Source organism: Clarias gariepinus, chromosome 22, assembly GCF_024256425.1.
Source record: "Clarias gariepinus isolate MV-2021 ecotype Netherlands chromosome 22, CGAR_prim_01v2, whole genome shotgun sequence".
Lineage (NCBI taxonomy): Eukaryota > Metazoa > Chordata > Actinopteri > Siluriformes > Clariidae > Clarias > Clarias gariepinus.
The window spans coordinates 12272921-12291340 of record NC_071121.1 but is presented as its reverse complement, the minus strand read 5'-3'; the positions used below and the strand labels follow the sequence as shown (position 1 = coordinate 12291340).

At 37.0% G+C, this 18420-nt stretch overlaps 2 protein-coding genes and 1 long non-coding RNA gene across 3 annotated transcripts; 2 read left to right on the top strand and 1 right to left on the bottom strand.

Annotated features, from left to right (window-relative positions):
• Window positions 1-2806: 2806 nt before the first annotated feature.
• LOC128510100 (uncharacterized) lies at window positions 2807-4493 on the bottom strand. The gene is made up of 3 exons (XR_008356097.1): window positions 4380-4493; window positions 2965-3190; window positions 2807-2870 (listed from the first exon to the last, which is right to left on the bottom strand). It is a non-coding gene; the product is annotated as an uncharacterized LOC128510100 (long non-coding RNA).
• A 557-nt stretch (window positions 4494-5050) lies between these two features.
• Window positions 5051-11589, top strand: si:dkey-32e6.3 (uncharacterized). Its single transcript, XM_053481973.1, has 5 exons — window positions 5051-5800; window positions 6533-6927; window positions 7016-7176; window positions 8806-8938; window positions 9080-11589. Exons 1-5 carry the CDS (start codon window positions 5545-5547, stop codon window positions 9254-9256), a joined length of 1122 nt encoding a protein of 373 aa, XP_053337948.1. The 5' UTR covers window positions 5051-5544; the 3' UTR covers window positions 9257-11589.
• Window positions 11590-12001: 412 nt separating this feature from the next.
• Window positions 12002-17376, top strand: lrrc23 (leucine rich repeat containing 23). Its single transcript, XM_053483169.1, has 7 exons — window positions 12002-12228; window positions 13732-13841; window positions 13978-14240; window positions 14432-14562; window positions 14654-14790; window positions 15800-16004; window positions 16142-17376. Exons 1-7 carry the CDS (start codon window positions 12136-12138, stop codon window positions 16175-16177), a joined length of 975 nt encoding a protein of 324 aa, XP_053339144.1. The 5' UTR covers window positions 12002-12135; the 3' UTR covers window positions 16178-17376.
• The last annotated feature ends 1044 nt before the right edge of the window (window positions 17377-18420 follow it).

Here is an 18420-nt window from a genome sequence, read left to right as displayed (position 1 = left end):
AAATCGGAACAAATGTTTTACTGAGACAGGCTGCAAAGTGCCCAAAAAAGGCTTTTTTTTTTTTTTTATGTAACCACCCCAGCAGCAATCTTTAAACTGCTGAGATCGGTAAAGAAAGACCTATTACACGAGTTAATTCCGACAGAGCAATCTGATAGGACGAGAACCATTCCACTGTACATACAACACTAGTTTTCTATTTCAACCTGGAAACCGGAAGTTAACGGAGCTGATGTTCTGAAGCCAGCTCCTCCAGCTGCAGAAGGATATGTGTTGATGGAGCAAAATAATAAGTTAAAAAAACAAACAAATCATAATCTGTCTATAATAAATGGTGTTTGCACATCTGAGGTTGTTCTGTTATGCTGGATTATATATAGGATGGCTGTGATGCCTTGTATGTATCACAGCGGTGCTATATCTATGCTGTGGCTTAAGGGAACTAGCGTTGAGGTTGTGAGGACATATAAATACTTGGGGCTTCTGCTGAACGACAAACTGGACTGGTCAGTGAACACAGAACATCTATACAAGAAATTTTTTAAAGAGTTAGACGAAACTAAAATGCAGAAATGTCACTCGACTGAATAAGGTGGTCAGGAGAGCAGAATCTGTAGTAGGCTTTAAGCTATAGGACTTGCTATAGCTGGTGTCCGAAAGTAGGACTTTGAAAATGGTGTCCATCATGTCCAACATCAGTGACCCTCTACATGGAACTTATGCCAAGCAGAAAAGCATGTTCAGTAGCAAACCTCTATTACTGACTTAAGAAATCCCTGTTCCCAAGGCCATGCGCTGCTTTAACACCTCTCTACAGTGCCTGGGTACCACTACGCATCCTCAGTTAAACATGTTGTTCTACTCATAACATACTCACAGTCATATTTATTTACAGGTGCTTCTCAATAAATTAGAACATTATTGAAAAGTTGATTTATTTCAGTAATTCATTTCACACAGAGTGTTTATTTTAATGATTATTCCTTACAGTTAATAAAAACACGAAATTTGGTATCTCAGAAAATTAGAATATTACTTAATACCATTTTTAACACAGAAATGTTGGACTACTAAAAAGTATGAACATGTACTGCACTCAATAATTGGTTGGGGCTCACTTTGCATGAATTATTGCAGCAATGCGGTGTGACATTGAGGCGATCAGTCTGTGGGACTGCTGACATGCCCAAGTCGCTCTGATATTGGCCTTCAGCCCTTTTGCATTGTTGGGTCTGATGTCTCGTATCTTCCTCTTCACAAAATGCCATAGATTCTCTATGGGGTTTAGATCGGGTGAGTTTGTTGGCCAATCAAGCACAGGGATATCATAGTCCTTAAACCAGGTATTAGTACTTTTGGCAGTGTAGGCAGGTGCCAAGTCCTGCTGGAAAATGAAATCAGCATCTCCGTAGGGCTGTTCAGCAGAGGAAAGCATGAAGTGCTCCAAAACTTCTTGATAGAGGGCTGTACTGACCTTTGACCTTAAAAAACACTATGACCAACACCAGTAGATAACATGGCTCCCTAAACCAGCACTGACTGTGCAAACTTTACACTGGACCTTAAGCAGTTTGAATTCCGTGCCTCTCCTCTCTTCCTCCAGACTCTGGGACCTTAATGTCCAAATGAAATGCAAAATTTACTCTCTTTTGAAAAGAAGATTTTGGCCCACTGAGCAACATTCCTTTTGTCACACTGCTGAAGTAATTCATGCAAAAGGAGCCCATATGTATTGAGTGCTGTACAGATTCATACTTTTCATTAATGTATGTTGGAGGCGTACAGAATGCCCTGATTACTGTTATACTCGGCTGTGTAACGCTGTTTTCCCGCCTCAGCCGTAACCTCTGATGGATGGACACCCACTTGCCTCTTGTTTTCCTTAAAGCTTTGATGTAGCCCTTGAATAGATCGGCACTCTTCTGATTAAAGTCTCATACCTCAGTGATCTCGGCTATCACAACCCTTCCGCAGGGGAATTATCGGTACTTTGATCAACAGAGCAGGAGGGTTTTACTGTTAAAGTGTCAACATCGCCACCTCCTCTTCCTACCTGCTCTGTTTCAGCCTCTTGGTTAACACCTACTGATAAGTTGATGGGTTGATAAAGGGCTTTTATCGGGCTTATCAACGCCTGATGCTCGTCCTCTGATACACTTGGTATGTTTTGCCTATATGGGAGGGTTCCTATACAAGATTGTTTATGTTTGACAGATGAAGTAATGCGTTTTCTATTTGGGAGAGTCGAGAAGCTGATGACTCTGGGTTAGATCTGATAATATCTGGATGCGTGCTTGATTTAGTGATATTGATGTACATCACCCTCCTCGTCGTTTACAGACTCATATTCATCATCTGTCGCTGGTTCATTTTGTGTTTTATTGTTTATAGAGTCTGTTAGAAATATTTACAGAGTCTGGATGGTGAAGTGACTTTATTTGATTTATTAACACTTGATATTGTTGTTGATCGGCAGTGTTGTTGTTATGAACCGCGGGATCGTTTAATGTTAGACTGTGTAACCCCGTGAACATGTAAAGACGATATCAAAGAGTCTTGATTATTATTATTATTTACTATCTCATGATGCATATCTAACATTTCAGTAAAGTTAATGAGAGCAACCTCAACATCATCGGCAGCATTTACTTTATTTTATTTTTAACACCCACACATACACAATAAAAAATGTAATAAAAAACACAAGCAAAACTCATGAAGGAAAGGCCGCAAAACGTCACGAAACATAATACCGACTGCCCGGATAACCTCTTCCTCGGTGATCTGATGACGGTATGGATGATAACGATCCTGCCTGAAAACGCTCCTGTGGCTCGATCTTCTTCTTTATCTTCTTCGTCTATGACTCTCTGTGTAGGATTAGCAGAAGAAGAAATTCAGCTGTGGAAAGTTGCAGCGTGTGTGTTAAAGAAACGTCGTTCTGCCTAAACCCCTTAAACTCACCGTAAGGGGCTAATGAAGAGGAGGATGAAGAGGATGACGGTAAAGTTCTCCGACGACGACGAGTTCGCTTAACCTCTCTGGTTCACCTTGAGCTTGAAGAGGAAGGTGTCGCTTTTAGGCCGGTTCAAAGTTTGTTCAGAGGTTTCCGATCGGCCTGCTGTGGTAACCCTTAAGGGTTCAGGGTCGGGGACGTTTAGCAATTCAGCGACTACTAATAACAAAGAGACTGCAACACCAGAGAAAAAAAATAATAAAATAACCCACGGTAGCGGGGATCAGACTGTTGCTGCTATTGCCGACCGGACGCTTGACCTTCTATTCCGTTACCACTTTCTGAAACAATATACATGTTGTATTATTATTTTTAGGTAAATACGTTTTCTTTTTCTCTAAAAAAAAAATCTTGACAGACTCACTGTTAACCCAAGGCATAGGCCGTGACGGCTTAGCTGTTTTTTTACTAAATCTAAAAATAATGAAACTTAGTTTATCTACAACAAGGAGGTAAAAAATAAGATAAATTTATACAATACTTATAAAAATAAGGATATATATATATATATATATATATACACTATATATAGTAGCATTATCCTATGTTTTTACATTTGAGTCCTTATAAGTATAGGTAAAAATAGTTAGGCCTACAACCCATCTCTTTAGAGCGACGAACAGCTGACCAGAGCATTTCCATCCAAAATAATCAGGAGACATCATACGTTTATAATTCCCGGGCAGAGGCGGCGTTACTATTACGCAAAAGTAGGCGCGCGCCTAGAGCCCCGAACTGCCAGGGCCCATGACTTAAGCCTAAATAAGTAGTTTTAGCCAGCACTTACGTCTAACATTTAAAAATTATTAAAATCCACTTGCTGAAATAGCATTAGAACGCCATTACCCCACGCAAGTTGCGTTGATGCATTTTAGTCTTCTGGCCTACACTATTTACCCCAGCCATGCACACAATAAGACTAATTATTTTAAAATATTTTTTATTAACATTATTTTTATATTATTCTTAATCCAACACCCCAATATTCATATGTTTTCCCCACCCACTAAATCTCATTTGATGAAAGAAGACTATGGAACACCGTCTAACGCACAAGCACGCGACTCACAAGAACAGTCTTCTTGACTGAGTAGTTCGTTCTTTTTCCTCGTGTTTCCCATAGACACTGTAATAATATTAGCGACTAATTGTGTCTGTGAAAAAAATGGAGCTCGAAAAAGTATTTATCTATTTATTATCATTATTATCAAGAACGACATCATATTAAAAGGACTCAAAAATGTTACATTTTCAATAAACAGACCCCCAACACGTTTACATACACAAATTTTTTCTATAGTTCCAGTAATGGAATTAGTACAATCCTGCTTATGACATATGATGAACAGAATGAGCAGATCACGTCATATTTTCTGGTCCGAGTCGTTCGTTCCTTTGTCACGTGACCCCCTGATGGGTATTTTTAAATTCCCCTTTTCCATTCCCTTAACACCTCTTGTTCACTCTACAACGTTCTGAGTTCCCTTTGAACCTTAACATTTCCGCTCCCTGCGGTTTGGAATGACACTTAACATGGCTGACCACCCTGTGTGGTATACTTCGCAGGGTACTTCAGGCCGTTTGGAACACACGTTAGAAGAGACCCACACCACTGTGTCTGTCCACGCCGCAAATAGATCGCGCATGCGCAAAGTCGCCTCCGACCCCTTGGTTTACAGCGCGGGATGCAAATATCTGTCACTCTAAAATAAATCATTGTCACCATCTAACTCACAGTCTCAAATTTTCTCAGTCACCTACGCACCTCGTCCATTGCGTCAAAAAAAAAAAACACAAATTGACAAAGAATTAACTGAAAATAGCTCATTTACAGTTCTAAACATATTAATATGTTCTGTTATTGGGCCTGGAGCCTGTAATAAAGATTATATATAATAGTGTCTGACCATTATGCAAATTAGACGATGACGTCATGTAGCGACTTTTAGGGCAGCCAATGAACACTTTCCTTACTGAGGAGTTGGCGACACTGATCTGACAGGGGCACGTGGGTAGCCTCTTCAAGCTGGAACACGGAAGCGTTTCAGTGTTACACCGGCATTTAAACAGCTAAGTGTTGGATTTTAAATCTACATTTAATATAATATAATTTAATAATAATATAATCAGAAAACCTAAATATTAACTAGGCGAATGGAGAGATGATATTACATTTATCTAGGCTCTATGTTTTTTTTTGTATTTAAGTTTACTGGACTTATTGCTATGGTAGCTATGCTAACTGTTTAGTTACGAGGATTACCCAGTAGACCGGCTGGTTAGGATTATTCCACAGCAAACTAGATTAATTAATTTATTCTTATTTTTCATATCATCCCTTTTTGTGTAATCGGATTCATATTGTTTGACCAGCTCTGCGTGTTAGTATCTGTCCCAGGATTACTCCAGTCTGGTTAGTGAACGATTGACTCACGTTACAAGTCTTTTTTTTTTCTTCACAATAAAAATCTGCCATGTTTAGCTCAGCTGGCAGTGTTTAGGGAGGAAAGGAGACATATTGTTCCACCATGTCTGACTTTTGTGAAACATCGAAGACCAGCAATGACTGCAGAACAAATGGATGTGTAGAACAGGAGAACTCGGACAGTGCTGAACATCCATCTCCATCACCTTCCCTAATCCTGTCAGTGAGCAAAAAGAAAATAGTCCTTCATATCGATCTGAACAACACCATCCTGGTATCCGATGCTGTTACAAAACAAGGGACGGTTGCTGCTCTGGAGTATTTTTTATCCACTGTGACTTGGGGACGGATGGCAAAAGGTGAGACTGACACTAGTTAAAGTTGAAATCTGAAATGGCTCCTTGTTGGATGATCTCGGTACGTCAACACTAATAAACAGTGTCACAATACACTGAGGTGGCTGTTAATCTTAATTTTTCCTCATCTTGGTAGTAGGAAACATCCTGATGACAAGATTAGGTTTAATATGCTGCCATGCTAAAAAGACTAAAGATTCAGAAATGGACGTTTGTCAAATCAAAGGTGGAATTTTATTTAACTTTTAAAATTCAAGTGGCACAGATCCGTGCTGTCAACATCGGCATTGGTCAGTGATGATTAAATATATATATTGTGTGTGTGTGTGTACATATATATATATATATATATATATATATATATATATATATATATAGAGAGAGAGAGAGAGAGAAAGATAGTTAATGTGTAAATTCTACCCCTAAATGTAAATGTAAGACGACTTTCAAAATTTGCATAAAAAACGTGTATTTACTCAGTCATGTTTGGGTTAAAATTAAATAAAATTCAGTTAATCATATTTTCTATTTTGTGCTGAAAAAAAGGATATATCACTCTATATTCCAGAATCCTGAGCCCTATATATCCTTTTTTTTAAAAACAGCAAACCAAAAAGAAAAACAACTTATAAAATGCTCTGGGTTTTAGAAGCTATCATGTTGTCCTTCTTTTTCAGTGGGTTTATTTATTGGTTTATTTATTATTAAAGTATTTTTTTTTCATATATGCCACAGGAAAATGGGTATGGATGTGTGAATCTCCATCTCTCCTCCCACCGTGTGAGGGTGCCGTGAGTTACTACTCTCAGTTTGGTAGAGTAGTTGGTTTTACCACAGCCGGGCCAGGCAGGCGTTTCCGGAAAGTTTTTGAGGAACATCTTGAGCTGCTGCGCTGGCCGTCTGACCTCCCTGCACACAAGGAGCTCTCTGTAAAAGGTGAAGATGGAAAGCTGTACCACTGGATCCTGCCCTCTTTCTTCCAGCTGCTGCAGGATCTGACATCACAAGGGATAGATTTTTCCATCATTTTCCGCACGTTTGGCACAGACCTTCCCTGTCTGTTGACCGTCGTTCAGCGAGCTCTTGAGCAGGGCACCCACCCACTCTTCCCTTCACTTCCAGACCTGAAGGTAGATATAAACCAATACAAAAAGACTAACCTGAATAAATGATTGTTTCCCCAAGCAATACTCAAGAGCAGTATTTTGTCACTTGTAGATAAGCGTGGACACAACACCAGGTCAGATCAGGTGTAACACGAAGGGTGTGGTTCTGGTTCATGGAGAGGAACGGCTATCCACACAGGACGGAGAAAGGAGTCTGTACCGATATTTAAGCTCCTCGCAGGGTGTGTGTGGCTTCCAGGATCACTTCAATTGGTGAGGACACAATGATATGTATTTTAAGAAACATTCTGGTTAGGTAAACTTATTGTGGTCCAAGTTTTTACAGAAAAGGCTGGAAACATGCAACATGCATGCAACGTGCAGTATCCTTTAAAAGTAATGCATTGGTAGTTCTTTTGTCTTTGATGGACACAGAAGACATTTGAACCACACTTTCACAATTTAAGTCCTGGAATATGCCTGTGCCAACAGGGAATGAAAAAAATTAATTGATGTGATACCCTGGTCCTACGGTACATTTAGCTGACTTTATTTTATTGCAACTTTATATTGCTGAGCCTAGTCATGACCAACTGGAGCAAGCTCAGATCCTAAGTCTCCAGAGGCTTATACAGTGGCCACTATGCATATTGGGTGCATTGCTTCATGTGCTTCACTTCTTACACTGATGCAGCCATCACTCTGGGATAGGGTCAATCTAAACTCATCAGACTACATAACCTTTCTCCAAAGTCCAATCATAGCTATGGGATAGAACTATTTAAGTGATCTCCATTCATAATTTTTTCCTAACCTTATTTCTTCCACAATGTTGACAGTTCAGCACCATCCATCCAATGTGTTGAACGGTTCTTAACTCAGTACCAATAATTTCAAATCTCCTTAGTTGTTTTTTTTTTTGCTTGATGCAGCCCAATAATTTGACCCCTTCTGGTCAGAAATTGTATATCAGTCAAGCACTGTGGAGGAAGTATCATGACTTGGGCTTGTCTGTCTGCTTCAGGAAAAGGCTCACTATGCTTTATTAAATTATGAAACTCATGACGGTAGCAGCAGAATGAATCCTGGAGTCTGTAGAAACGCTGTTTTTACCAATCTAATTTGAGAGCTTAGACGGGCAATAACCCAAAACACTCTACCAACACAATGACAGCCTTCATCTGGGAAAAATGTAGAAGGTTTTCGACTGGCCAGGTCAATCCCTAGACCTTAACTTGATTGAGCATGCTTTGCACATCCTGAAAAAATGCTGAAGAGAGAAATTAACAACTGGAAAATGCTATGGTACAGTACAAGCCTGGGGGGGGCATAAAAAAAGAAATTTAAATCGTTTTCTGTTTATATACTTTTGTTTATCATAAAAGTTGTTTTACATAAGTAGATGTAAATATCAAGAAATGAAAGATGAAATTCTGATCTGTTGTTTCTTATTCATATTTTTAAATCAAACCCAAAAAAAGACACCTTAAAGGTGTGTATCTGTGTGTGTGTGTGAATAAACACAAACCCTATCACTATGTTCAAGGACATGCTGAAAACACAATGCCTGCAGTTTCAGCTTGGGCAGCAAATTCCAACTGTAGCTTTTCAGATTACCCACAGATTACCTCACTCAAGTTCATGCTTAAAAATTTGGTCTCTGATAGAGATTTGCGCAGGACTGCATGAAAGTAAAAACCTCCTGCTTGTAAGTCTTTTCTATTGCACACCTATAGTTTTGACCAAATGTCGAATAAGCATTAATGGTGTGTTCATTTTAAAGATCCAAGTTTGGTTAGATTTTCAGATTGGAGTGAAGTACTGTAGATCCTCCAGGTAAATAATGCATATACAAGGACTGACCTTACAACTAACTGCTCATAATTATCTTCGTCTTAACAGGTGGGCACGAAACTCATATGCTATTATGGGAGGAAAGCCTCTGTGGATTGACCCATTTGACTCCACAATCCAACACATATTTATTGATGACAATATCCGCCAAAACAATGATGACACTATTGTGCATCCTAAAGTGAGTACATCATGTGTTAAAATATTTTTTTACCTTCTTTTTTCCCTCTGAGTGTTTCTTTCCCTCCATTTCCTCTCTGTAAGTTTCCTTCTACTAATGCAGCCAAAACAAATGTTTATAATCCATGATGCTTCTGTGTAGGTATTTCTGGATCCTGAGGGATCGGAGACTCGCACTGCCTCCACTTCAGAGCTGTATGAACTGTGTCTCATTCAAACCGACCTCCTCAGGGCCATTTCTGAGCCCAGCTACTTTACTCAGCGCATTCGCCTGTGCATGGAGAACTATGAGAGGAACCTTGGGCAGCAATTCAGCTAGATTTCTAACACCTACTTCCAAGAGAATGCTTATGAGGATCACTTGAATGTTCTGCACTTAATGAAACAATTTGTTTATGATTACAGAAGAATAATCTTGATTCATGCATTTTGGGCATGTTTCATTAATGAAAATCTCTGTAGGATGCTACAGTATTGGCTAAAGGTGTGCTCATATTTTCAAACGACCACTCAGAAGTATTAGCAACTCTTTAAAGGGGCGCTGTATCGTTTTTAAAAGGGTTTGTAGATTTGTAACAATCATATGATATCAAACACAGCTTTGACAATCTGCAATATTGCTCTGAAAGGGATCTAGGTTTCAGTCTTCTGTTCACATATTTATGGCTGAAAAATAGGATTCGTACCCAGGTGGGATGCACCATTTTTTTTTCGACAAACACGGAAGGGGAAAAACCGACATGCAGCAATTAGATTTATATCGAAGGGCACAATGTAGAGACAAAATTCTGACAATAGTGGCAAATTGGTGTACGCTCTTTGATTTGAGATTTACCTACCTGCATACGATTATGATGTGGTAAAGTGCAACTTTCAAGTAAATTCCTATGGCATCTTATCCAATATTCCTCAGAAGCCGCTGACTCTTACTTTAGTCCCGAGCTGTTTGGTTCTGATTCAGTTGCATTTGGCACAAAATGTGGAAGTAAACAGCAGTTTTAATATTTTCTTGGTTTTAAATGAACACTAAAATGCACTGGAAACAGTAACACAGTAATGTGTTTAGATTATTTAGTAGACTGTAAACATTTAAACTATTACATCTCATATATCACAGTAAAATGTTAGACAGATGAGGTTTTTTTACTGCTGTGAAAGAAAAAATCTAGACATCATAGTAGCTACTTGTTGCTTCAAATACCAAAATAAATAATGCACAATATAGTATCAAAAAGATACGTAATGTGACCGCATTACTCTACTAGTACTGAAATGATTCAGAAGTTGTTTAGTTGTATGCAGTTAATGCAGCATTTGTTGTTTGAAGAAGTTGAGGTGTTTCCTGACATCAGATTACTCAGGGATTGTGATGTTACTGGATATTTTTATAGGATTAGTACTTTATATTTTCACTTGATCATTGCCATTATTACTTGAATTTTTGCCTTGTTTGACTTTGAAACCATACTGTTTACTAACATGTTGTTTTTAACATATACATACTCTTAAAATGATTTTTTTTTTACCCATTTGAAAAATGAATAATAAGAGGTAAAATAATGTCAATGAAGTGTACATTACTTATGCTGAAAGTTGACATTGCATCAAAATAACATATTTATTTATTTGTAATATTATATTGGCTAATATATTATTTTGTTAATGTAATTTATAACTGCTGTTTAGTGTTAATTTTTTTTCAGTTTCAATGGTTGTTTTTGATGGGTTGGTTGCTTTTTCTGCATTATAAAAATAAACTGAATAACTAGATTTTGGAGTTATAAAAGGATATAACATTCTTATATTTCAAAGACCTTTATTTCTGGATGCAGTGGCGATCCCAAGCCCTGATAAAAAATGGGCGGGTTGCGTCAGGAAAAGCATCCGGCATAACAAAACCTGTGCCAAGTTGTTGTGCGGATTGCGACCCCATAATGCGACCCCATAACAAAAGCAGCTGAAAGACTAACATTTCTTATGCAGTTATGGACTACATTTTATTAAAAGAATTTTAAATATCAGAAGTATCTTTATTGGATGTAATGCTAACAGTAAAGAAGCGTCATGGTGATGATTTTATTTGTACATAGTAATAGTTAAGAGGTGCTAGTTCTTCCAAAGCCATCCAAAAAATACACATATTGTACAGTAATTAGAAAGAAAATGAATATGGATGTGTAACCAAGTTATGATATATTGTAAGTAGCAAACCTAACGTTGTCATTTGGCTGTCTGTTGTTATCATAGAGTGAGACAAAGCATTTCCTACTCTAATATGCACATTTTTATACAGTATATACTGTAGTTCTACACCAAATAGTATTTCCTACTGTTTTCTCTCACTAATTTTCAATAAGGGCTTCATCATGCTTGTGGGTGTATGGATGGTTGCAGTATCCAGAAACTACTCCTGAACCCTGGATGGGATACCAGTCAGCTGTTTTTGCCATGATGGTTAGCACAATGGCCTTGCACCTCCAGGGTTGAGGGATCGATTCCTGCCTTGGGTCTGTGGGTGTATGTGTGTGTGAAGTTTCTTGCAACGATTCTTTATAATATGGCTTAAACGTTTCCTTAAGCCCTGTGATGTCCTATAGTGGAGTTTTTCCTTGCCACTGTCCCCGTCGTCCTCGACTTGCTCATCAGTTTTGTTTTGATTCATACACATTCACATTTCACAAACTTCTTTTGATTGTGTAAAGCTGTTTTGTGTTAATGTCAATTGCTCTACACAAATAAAATTAAATTGAATAGTGTAAAATCATTTAAGATGACTGCTCTTTTAATTTCCTTAAAAACAATAAGGATCTTGATTAAAAATATATCCTGTGTTGTGTTTAGTTTTATTAATCAATAAAAAAAAATATATATTTCTCCTAGTATTTCTGACATCACGTGGCTACATGCTGTAGTAGTGTAGTGGAGCACGTGGCTTGTGCGTGGCTAAAAACCGTTGAGCGCGCGCAGGGCTGGTCTGATGGAAGACGTGTTACCATAGTAACCACTGTACACAGCAGAACTAGCAATTGAGACACGTCAAAGTAGAAATAAGCCAGTTTTTCTCTAAAAAAAGACCTCTGTAATAACGGCCATCGAGCTCAGCTTACTGATTTAAACGATTCCGTTAATTATTTGGCTTTAATATTTTATTTTAGATAAACAAACCGTAGGTGTTATAAACAAGCGAGTTTAGAAAAGATGTCGGACTTTGACGAAGATGATGCGATACCTGAGGATTCTGAGGAAAAGCAGGAGCAGGATTCCCCAGAACCTAGTGCGAAACGGGACGAGGTAACATGAACAAACAAGCAAAGTTCCTCATGATGATGGTCTTAATGCTTAAAAAGACAAGACTGACGTCGTTTGGCGCATTACTTACACTGCAGATTTATTATAATAGGTTATGAACGTGTATTTGTTGATAATTTTGTGGTTAAAAACACCTTATCAGTACTACCCTACACATTTTTTTTTTAAGTTAATGTAAAATACAGAGCAAGGAATCTCTCTGAATTCTGGTCCCACAGGTTCCCAGTGCATATGGTATATGGGACAGCCATTGCAAAAGCTAGCCAATGTTACTGGAATTGATGGGGATGTCTTGCTGCAAGCTCCAACAACAATCTAGTTTGCAGAATCAAGCATATTTACATTTATTAAAACAATGTTCCCAAGCCCTTTAAAAGGAAAAGTAGCCCAAGAGTACAGGTCCTAGATCATAATTATGATGTACAGCGGGAATAAAATTGTCTTCTATATAGCCACCTATCTCTTTTATTAACCACCTTTCGTGTTTGCTGCCATAAGGTTCTACTTTTGTCTCATCTGATCATAGAACCCCTTCACAGTCAAGGGTCCAGTAGTGTATAACAAACTAGAGGCTTATGTTTGGGGATATATCCATTCATCTTTTATACCGCTTATACTGCATACAGGGTGTCAGAGAATATTCCAGGAGACCTAGGGCACATAATTTGGGAATGACTGTTAAGCTAAACCTCATGTTTTGGACTGTGACGGGAAACTTGAGCACCTGGAGGAAACCCACCAAATATGGGGAGAACAGTTACATGCACAGACCTGGTGCATGAAATCAAACCCTTGACCCTGAAGGTTTCAGGCTACAGTGCTAACCACTACACCACCGTGACACCTGTTTGTGGATAGATGAAAGAAATATGTTCAGGCACATCTTTCAAATAGTTTGTTGCCAAGGAATTGCAAACTCTGTTGGAAACTCATTTACCCCAAAATGCTTAAATGTACCTCTACTCTGCTACATAACCATACCCTCCTACCTCCCAGAATTTTTTTCAGTATCATAATTATTGAGCATTGAATATGGCTCTTTGCATATATGTTATTTGTACAACCAATGGCTTATTTATGAAGTCATCACACAAACTTTATCATTCTAATGGACGACTAATGGAATTTGAATTTCTGTTCAGTAAAACAGGAAATCACCAAGAGTTCACTTAAGAGTTTCTAAAAACTTGCATAAAGTTAAAAATAAAGGACATATGAGACATATGAGAACCTGCTCCACGTACAATTCATGCTTAGGAAATTTTAGGGGTACAATAAGTTTAAATCATGTTTATGACTTTTGCATATATTTTCATTATGAGAGTAAACTAATTGACACAAAAAGTTTTTTTTTTTTTTTTTAATCCATCTTTACCAATGGTACCAATAGTGCTAGAGCTGAATGTATTTACTGTCATACAAAGAATATATATATATATTTTTTGGTTTTTATTTATGTTTTTTATTTTGTTTTCATGTTGTCAGATTGAGCCATGTTCATTAACACAGGATATGATAGGTGAAAACATTTCCTTACTGTGCCGGACAGGTGATGGACTTTCTCATGCATTTGTCAGACTTGACCTACAAAACAGGTATTTGCAAAACTGAAGTAAATGTGTATAGAACAAATATTTCCTTGCTCATTAATACTTTTTGGTTGGCTGTTTTGGAGATGAGTAAACATGAAATATACATATCTATGTAATGTCTTTATCACTACTTAATCAGAAATCTGGGAGATATTGCCCTGTTGAGTTCATTTGTCCACCTGCGTTTCCTGGACATCTCCTCCAACTGCCTGACAGACCTTTCTCCACTGGCTACTCTGACTGAGCTACTTTGGCTAAAGGCAGATTCAAATCGGGTTCAGAGTTTGCGAGGTCAGACACTCTGCAAGCTTCCGTATCTGCAGTGGCTCAGCCTCATGTCCAATCGTTTGACTGACTTGAAGGGTGTTGGTGGTTCTGCACTAGAATGCCTTAATCTTATAGGTAAGTGGTACACTTTCAGTCAGTCACTATTTTACCTATGGGAAAAGGTATTATATTGGAGATTGCTGTTAGATAAAGTCATCTAATTATTATTAAGAATTTCTGAATTAATTGAACTAAATATGCATGATGAGTAATTAAATAAATGAGGAACTGAGTCCTGTAACCATTCATTGGTTCTTGTTTTACAGGGAATAGCATTCAGACAGTGTCTGGCCTTGATTATGGCAAGCTGACCAATCTAGTGTCTCTAGAGCTGAGAGGAAACCATTTGGAAACCACAGATGGTATTTACCTCCCCAACCTGAAACGCCTTTACCTTGTAAGACAGTCATATTAAATGTTTGGTGAACATCAAAGAAAATTCAAAGATATTGTAAAAAATTATATCAAACTTCTTTCTTTCGTTCTAGGCCCAGAATGAAATTAAACGATTAGAAGGACTGGACAAACTGGAACACCTTACAATCCTTCACCTTAGAGACAACCAGCTAGACACACTTGATGGAATCAGTTCCAGTATGAAATCTTTGCAGTATCTTAATATCAGGTACTTGACAGGCAGAGTGCTGTAGTACAGTGTAGTGGCACAAAAGTTCTGGGCAAACATGTTTTAGGACAAATAAAACCAAAGAGATATTTCATGTCTTGTTTTACTAATTTCCCCAAAATGAACATTTATGTAGGTTGTTTAATATTTAGGAAAATTACCAATAATATGAATAGAAATGTTCTTCATCTGTACTGCGTACTGTATGGAGACTATCCCAGGGAACTTAGGGTACAAGGCAAGCTGAACCCTTCATGGGGTGCCAACCAATCACACTGGACAAGCAAATGCACTCACACGCAATCAGGAAACCCACAAAAGAATAGGGAGCAAAGCAAACGGGCAGATGCGATATTCGAACCTGCATCCCTGGAGGTGTGAGGTGACAGTGTTAACCACAAAGTTACTGTGCCGCATATTCTTATATGTAAGGCTGGTAATGTTTCTATGATATAGGCCTATATCTGTTCTGCCGCTGTCAGGGGTCATACACCACTGTTTTTATCAGATCTGGAGATCAATAAGTTCACAATGTTGGCTTTTGTTTTTTTTCCTTCAAAACGAGGTTCCAGTGTATTTCTCCTTCTGTTTTTGATTTGCTGTTTGTAGCATAATGGTTATCTTGTAACGGGATGCACCCCTAATTCATTTTAAACTCTCACCTTTTTAAAAGTTCCAGGAAACAACATTTTGTAACTAAATTGGTGGTTAGTAATTTTTAAGGAGAGTTAATGTGGTGTTTGGCGTAATTTATTTTGACATTCTGCTAGATTTTTTTTTAGTTTCTTTAGCTGTGAAGGGAAATTAATGATGGTCCACAGATAAACCAAATTCTTAAACCCAAATATGTGAGATCCATCATGAACTCTTATGCAAAATCAGTTTACCTGCTTTACCTTAAAAGTGTCTCCAACAAAAACTTTTTTAATTATATATATATATTCTAACAACCTCTCTCTATCTTTTTCTATTTGTGTCTTTTAATATTTTTTCATACAATCCCCCAAAGAGGAAACCTGGTATCTTCCCAGCAAGCAATAAAAAGCCTGATGGGTGTTGTTCAAACACTGCGGGTCCTGGTGTTGTTGGACAATCCTGTTTCAGAGATGGAGGATTACAGGCTCATGGTTATCTCTCACCTCCCTTTACTTGAGAGACTGGACAAAGTTCATGTTTCCCCTGTGGAGCAGGATGAAGCTCAAGAAAGAATGAGGGTATAAGTCTTTTCTACTGAAGTAATAATTGCTAATAATAATTCTAATAGTTGTGTAGAACACAGTATTCAAATACCAGAGAGAATGATTTATGGAGGCCAAATCATTTTATCATTGCACCTTTTTTTTTATTTTAGGAATTCCAAAACCTCACAGAAAAAGAAGACCATTAAAACAGGACTACAGGGAGCAAAGGTGTTTAAGGAGATGTGCATGGTTCAGTATATACACTACCAGTCAAAGTTTGGACACACCTTTTAATTCCATGGTCTTTCCTGATTTGTGTTTCCTTTTTTATTCACTGTAAAAAATTACATGTTGACTTAATTCAAAATTTCAAGGCAAATTGCTGCACAGCATTTTTTGAGGTAACTTAACTTTTGTTGATTTAACTCAATTTACTGAGTAAGGTCACAGGTCTCCCAACTTATATTCTTTTATTAATTTTTAAGTGTTTACATCCCAAGTTTAAAAGATGTGTTTAAATTTACTGAAGCAGGTTTTTTGTTTTAAATCAACATTTAACACAACGTCATGAAAAAAGCTGTAACTGCATGCTTGAAAGTTTCTTCCAAATTTCATTTGAAACCAAAAATAACACAGTACAGCCACATTCCTTGACTGTCAAATAAAATTAAACTAAAAGAAAAATAGCAAAATGAATTACACAGTGTAAACTTTACAAAACAAGGAAAAGAGTACAATAATAATAATAATAATAATAATAAATAAATAAATAAATAAAACTGCTTGACAGCAGCTTCTGGCAGATGTTACAGAACATCTGACCTTCCTGGTTTAAAATAACAACTGACTGTTGTTGATACTTAATTAATTATGCGTTATTTTATAGTTTTGGAAATATTTGGTGTTCTAGAATGTGGACAAATAAATCCAATCTTTTGACAAGTGCTTCCAAACGTTTGACTGGTACTGTAGGTCTTACATTATATAACTTTATCATCTTATGAGTACATCATTTTGGAGGAGTCGTAGTTTTTTTTTCTTAAACAAGTTTGGTGTTTTAATATTACTTTTGCTTTCAATATGTAATATTAATAAAGTAGATTCGTAGCTTCTGTTTAGTCTACACAAATCACACAAAATGATTAATAATACTGTATATTGAAGATGTAAAATTACTTCAAGTTTAAAATTCAAATTTTATTAGTCACACACACGGGCATACACAGAAGTATATGCAGTGAAATGTTTTAACAACTGCCCGTGACCTTTTATTAATTATTATATATATTTTCATTTCAACTCTTTTTTTATTATTATAAATGTTTTAGTTCATAGAGTTGTTATCTGTTATGCTTTAAAGTCAGTGGATGTTCCCATTTAATCATCTTAAAATAATTTCACACGTATGCATTTAAAGTACAGTATTGTTACATTAACTATAAAAGTACATACATCATATCAATGACTGTTGTTTGTTATTAAAAATGGTTCATAATTTATTACAGTTAAGTCATATCTGTCTATATAACCGGTGTAGATATATTAAATCTATTATCAAATTACACAAACCACATAAATGATACAAACTACTACTACTACTACTACTACTACTACTACTTATTATTATTATTATTATTATTATTATTCATTTAATTGTGATAGCATTAAAACTATGCAAGGTACATAAACAGACCCACAACTTCTCACATGTTTAACAGAGACTTTCTTCTCCTAAGGAATTAGGCACCTATTTAGCAATCCATAAAATATTTGGCTGTACAGAATAATTTGACACTTTACCATTATCTGTACCACTTTTTTATCATTACACATGCCATGTTCTTTAGACCTTAAGAAATTTTCCTTTATACAGATTTTGTACAATTTCTACTCTAGACCATAAGAATGTTATGTCTTGTGACTTATGACCAGCACATGTGGTGTCTTGTAGTGGAATGTTGCTTGAATGCTGTAATTATATTTGGTTTGTTATGTCCAGTCTATAATAATCTGCAGGTAAGTGCGTCATAGTCTTTGGGGACATGACAGTGAAGTAACGTGACTTGATTAATATAGCATAATGAATGAATTTAGTAAACTGTCTGAGAAAAAGATAAACGAAATCCTGATTATTTAAGGAAGTCCGCGTATACATTGTAAACTTTTCACAAAAAATAGAACGTATCACTGTACTCAGGTTCATTCATATATTTATAAGGCTGATATGAAGATATTGCACACCGTTAATTTCCATAGGGAAGCATGAGCGAGCAAAATTCACACTTTGTCGACTCATGCTGAGTCCACAGTTTCATCTCTTTTAAAGTGACAGCCTGTGTTTAGGAGTACGTTACTGTACTCCTAGTATGAACACATGAGTATGCTAATATGCTGTGCGTTATAAACGAAAGATGCAAGCCTTGATTTCTTTATCCTTATTTGATTTAAT